This window comes from Octopus bimaculoides, chromosome 2 (assembly GCF_001194135.2).
Source record: "Octopus bimaculoides isolate UCB-OBI-ISO-001 chromosome 2, ASM119413v2, whole genome shotgun sequence".
Taxonomy (NCBI): domain Eukaryota; kingdom Metazoa; phylum Mollusca; class Cephalopoda; order Octopoda; family Octopodidae; genus Octopus; species Octopus bimaculoides.
In genome coordinates, this window is record NC_068982.1 from 154,227,802 (window position 1) to 154,232,212 (window position 4,411).

Consider the following 4,411-nt stretch of genomic DNA (forward strand, 5'->3'; position numbering starts at 1 on the left):
CGTGAGAGAGTTAGGGGTTGTGTGTGTGTGTGTGTGTGTTTGTTCCCCCAAAACATCGCTTGATAACCGATGCTGGTGTGTTTATGTCCCCGTAACTTAGTGGTTCGGCAAAAGAGACCGATAGAATAAGTACTAGGCATCCAAAGAATAAGTCCTGGGGTCGATTTGTTCGACTAAAGGCGGTGCTCCAGCATGGCCACAGTCAAATGACTGAAACAAGTAAAAGAGAAGAGTAAAGAGTACAGTCCTGTTTCGACTTCACCTATTGCGAGGCGTTTTGGAACGTGACACCCGCAATAGTCGAGGTATTATTGCATGTTCGAATTTGTTGCTGCCTTGTTACTAGCTCTTGGTGTTCTTTTAGCATAATTTCATTTGCACCAAGAATATTTTATGGGAATATTAAATCGAATTCAGAATGTGACTTTTAAGAGATTTCATATAGATCTCGAATAGCTGTAGTCGTAATAAGTTTAATTCGCATCTCGTGCATCTCGATTTGAGGGAGCGGTTGTGTGTATGCGTGTATGTATGTGTGTGAGTGTGTGCGCATGTGCGCATCTCTGTAAAGTTTGACACAAAATCTCATTGCATCACTTAAAGTTTCAGAAGATGAGAAAAAAGGCATCAGAACGATCAGAAGCACCGGAAAAGCTCCGTAACGAAGTAAGCGTGAGAAACTTCTGTTAACATCAAGAAAAAAAAAAAAAACTCTACGAAACCTGTAGAGTGCTCGTTTCTTCTTTTCGTGCGCCTGTGGTGCGCGCGCGCGTGTGTGTTTGTTTGTTATGTATGCATATGTATATGAAACTGTGTACTACATTATTTCCATTCTTCTGTTTTAGAGTACTTTTTGTAAAATTGCTGGCAATGTGCTATGTTAATGTTTGACTGATTGTCGTATATAAGATTCAGTCAAGAAAACAGTGTGTGTGCATGCGTGGTAGTAGGAGAGAGAGAGCGACAGACAGATAACAGAGAGAGAGAGAGAGAGAGAGAGAGAGAGAGAGAGAGAGAGTGTGTGTGTGTGTGCGTGTGTGTGTGTGTGTGTGTGCGTGCGTTTGTACTCGTCCATATGTGGGTGAACGGCTACCATTTAAAACCAACTCGCAGCATGTTTTGTTTTCAATTCCTTTTGCTTTTTACCTTTTGAATATAAACTACAAAATTAAGCGAAAAAAATATTTCTCGAAGATTTTTGCAAAAGTTTGCAGTTCCAATTTGATGAAAATTCTTGCAACTCCAACCATAGTAGAACCCTTCACTACAGCTCAGTGTAATCATAATTCTTTCACTTTATCTTTTCTACATTTAATGTTTCTAACCACACGTCAGTCTTACTTCATTTGTAGTTTCCATTAACTTTCGGCCAGCAAGACCGCACAGAAAAACATCACACTGTGCATTATTTTACAGCTATATACATTACAGAACACTGCACTAGTTCAATGCATACTAAACAACAAGAAGAAATTTCAAACATCATAAAATGTTTTACGTACCGATAGTAGAATGCATAATTTTCTTTGCTGCGTGTTCGTCCAAGCCTGTCGCTTAATTTCATACTATAACTATATCCGTTTCTGGAACGAAGTTGGAGAATTATACATAGAATATGATAGGAAACGTAACTTGGAAAAACAAATTCCTAACTAGAAGTTCCTCTTTCCTGGCACTCCGTCGCTTACGACGTCGAGGGTTCCAGTTGATCCGACCAACGGAACAGCCTGCTCGTGAAATTAACGTGCAAGTGGCTGAGCACTCCACAGACACGTGTACCCTTAACGTATTTCTCGGGGATATTCAACGTGACACAGTGTGACAAGCCTGACCCTTTGAATTACAGGCACAGCAGAAACAGGAAGTAAGAGTGAGAGAAAGTTGTGGTGAAAGAGTACAGCAGGGTTCGACACCATCCCCTGCCGGAGCCTCGTGGAGCTTTAGGTGTTTTCGCTCAATAAACACTCACAACGCCCGGTCTGGGAATCGAAACCGCGATGCTATGACCGCGAGTCCGCTGCCCTAACGACTGGGCCATTGCGCCTCCACCCTAACTAGAAGTACTAGCAACAATACCAGCATCAGTACCAGCACGACTAGTATGTTTGTACTACAGGAAGTAAGGTATGGCTATTTGGATGTAGGTATGACTGTAGCTAAGATGTTTTCTTCACAATTATAGAGTTCCGTGTTCGGTTCCATTGCGCGGTACACTGCACAAGATTTTTTTTTATCAAAGTTTTGGGTCGATCAATGTCTTGTGAACAGCGGCGTAGCTGATGGAGAAGCAACTGAAGCGACTGCTCCCCTGGAACACATTTTTCAAAATTGGTGCTTTTCAACAATTTTGTTTTAACTCTTTTGCTTACTTGTGTGATTAAAGTTGAATCTCCCTCTTTTTTTCTCTATTTTGTTAATCACGAGGTTTTGGAGGGACTTTTAGGACTCATTATTTTATCTGAGCAACCTCCCGGGGTTTTTTTATCTGCTTGCTCAACCTCTTGTAATGTGTTGGTAGCCGCTGACACCTGAAGAACCAAAACAAACCCTGACGTCGTCACCTGTCGACACTTGACGATCTCATGGAGTTCCATGTTTTTCACATCACACCTCTATCAGTAGTTGTAAATTTCAAACATAATGACATTATTACAAAAACATGAAATTAATGAATGTAGAATATTATTATGTATAACTGATAAAATATTTTGTGTAATATAAGAGAAATGAGTTAAAAATTGTTTAGTGTGTCGCGGCACCTTTCTTTTTTATGTACATTCATTCCTTAACTTTAGAACCTGGCTACGTGAATGAGCTTATGAATGAGATTGGTGGACGGAAACTATGTGGAAACCTGTTTTGAGTTGTAGATTAATATGTTGCTCGGTTTAACACTACCACATGGTCTTTTGCTGACTTTAAGTGACTCGGCTTTGTTGTAAACATTTGCCTCAAGTTCCAAGGTGGAGGACAGCTTCCTCCCCCCCCCCCCAGTCTCAGAGGCCCTGAAAAGAGTCATAGGTATTGTTTTTACTCTTCTGATCCAGCCACGAATAAAAATGACCAACGCTTTAAAGGCAGGAGAAATCTGGAAAGTTCAAAGTTTCAGCTCATGTATTGCAATGCAAAGGCTTGTAAATCATAATAGAATCAACCATAGAAATTGTTTTAAGTCCTCTTTACACACATTTAACGTGGTGGAATTAAGTAGACTTTTCTATCAAACTTTGAAAGAAAATTTCAGCATTAACAAAGCCTCAAGTCGACCGAAACCTACTGAGTAATATCTTGTAAAGAGAAACTGTAAGTAATCTAGTCAGAGAGATCGATACTGTTCTTGGGTGGTTGACTCAATTTATCATCTGGTTCAACACCAACGCAAGGTCATTGGGTACCTTTCACGGAGTGTATTCTATTGAAAGCATCCAGACCAGGTCTTCGGCCTCAGGATAATTTCTGTCCTTCCAGTTTGAAAAACCTGAACATCAGCATAGATGCTGTCCTTCTTCTTATGACTATTATATATATAATGGTAATAATGGTTAGAATTTAAGGGAAATCTCAAATCTGGAGAAATAGAAATATACATACGTGTTAATGGCTTTTAAAAGTTGTTCAGGGGTTTTTCCTGATTTGTCTCTAATTTCTTGTATTAGAATAATATCGTATCTTTGAACAATCTGAAAATAAAAAAAAATAGATATAAAAAAAGCAACTGAAATAGCCACAACCAGGAATCCAGCCTAAGCAGCAGATAAGGTTCACTTTGAACTTATCTGCATCACATATGGTGTACGCATGCATGTGTGTGCCCGCATATATGCACATGTATGTGTATGTACGTTTGTCTGTGTGCATATATGAACGCATGTATGAATGTTTGTATGTATGTTTGTATGTGTGCATGTGCGCGCGTGTGTTAAATGTCATGGCTGTGTTTGCGGTGAATGATATTGGAATATTGTCTCAACAGTCATAACATCAGTTCCACAAGGAATAAATAGCTAGACTATCACAAAAATCTGACATTCAACGCCTAAAATTATCACATGTAATAACTGTGCACATGAAATCCGTAAGTATAATGAGTAGGGATTGCCGTATGATTTAGGAGCTCACTTCGTAACTATGTGGTTTCGTGTTCCATCTCACTGTGTGACACATAGGCCAAGCGTCTTCTACCACAGCTTCGAATCAATCAAGGCCTTATGAAGGAAATTTAGTAGACGTAAACTGTGTAGAAATCTGTTCAAGTGATCGTCTCTGTCTTTGGATAGAAAATTTAACCTATTGCTCGGTCCAACACCCTCACTTGGTCTATGAGTGCCATTAGCGGAGTCTGCTGTGTTGCTCGCATTCAGGCTAGGTTTCCTGTTGGAAGGTAACTTCCTTCCCCGTACTAGCTTTTGAG

At 39.9% G+C, this 4,411-nt stretch overlaps 1 protein-coding gene across 1 annotated transcript in view; it reads right to left on the reverse strand.

Annotated features, from left to right (window-relative positions):
- The window catches only part of LOC106869599 (deoxyribonuclease-1), a 32,689-nt gene extending 28,988 nt beyond the window's left edge, over positions 1 to 3,701 (reverse strand). The window contains exons 1-2 of the mRNA XM_014915403.2: positions 3,592 to 3,701; positions 1,503 to 1,583 (exon numbers count right to left, since the gene is read on the reverse strand). Of these exons, the coding sequence (XP_014770889.2) occupies positions 1,503 to 1,564 (62 nt within the window). The 5' untranslated portion in view covers positions 1,565 to 1,583; positions 3,592 to 3,701. The remainder of the gene's footprint in view (positions 1 to 1,502; positions 1,584 to 3,591) is intronic.
- Positions 3,702 to 4,411: the final 710 nt, after the last annotated feature.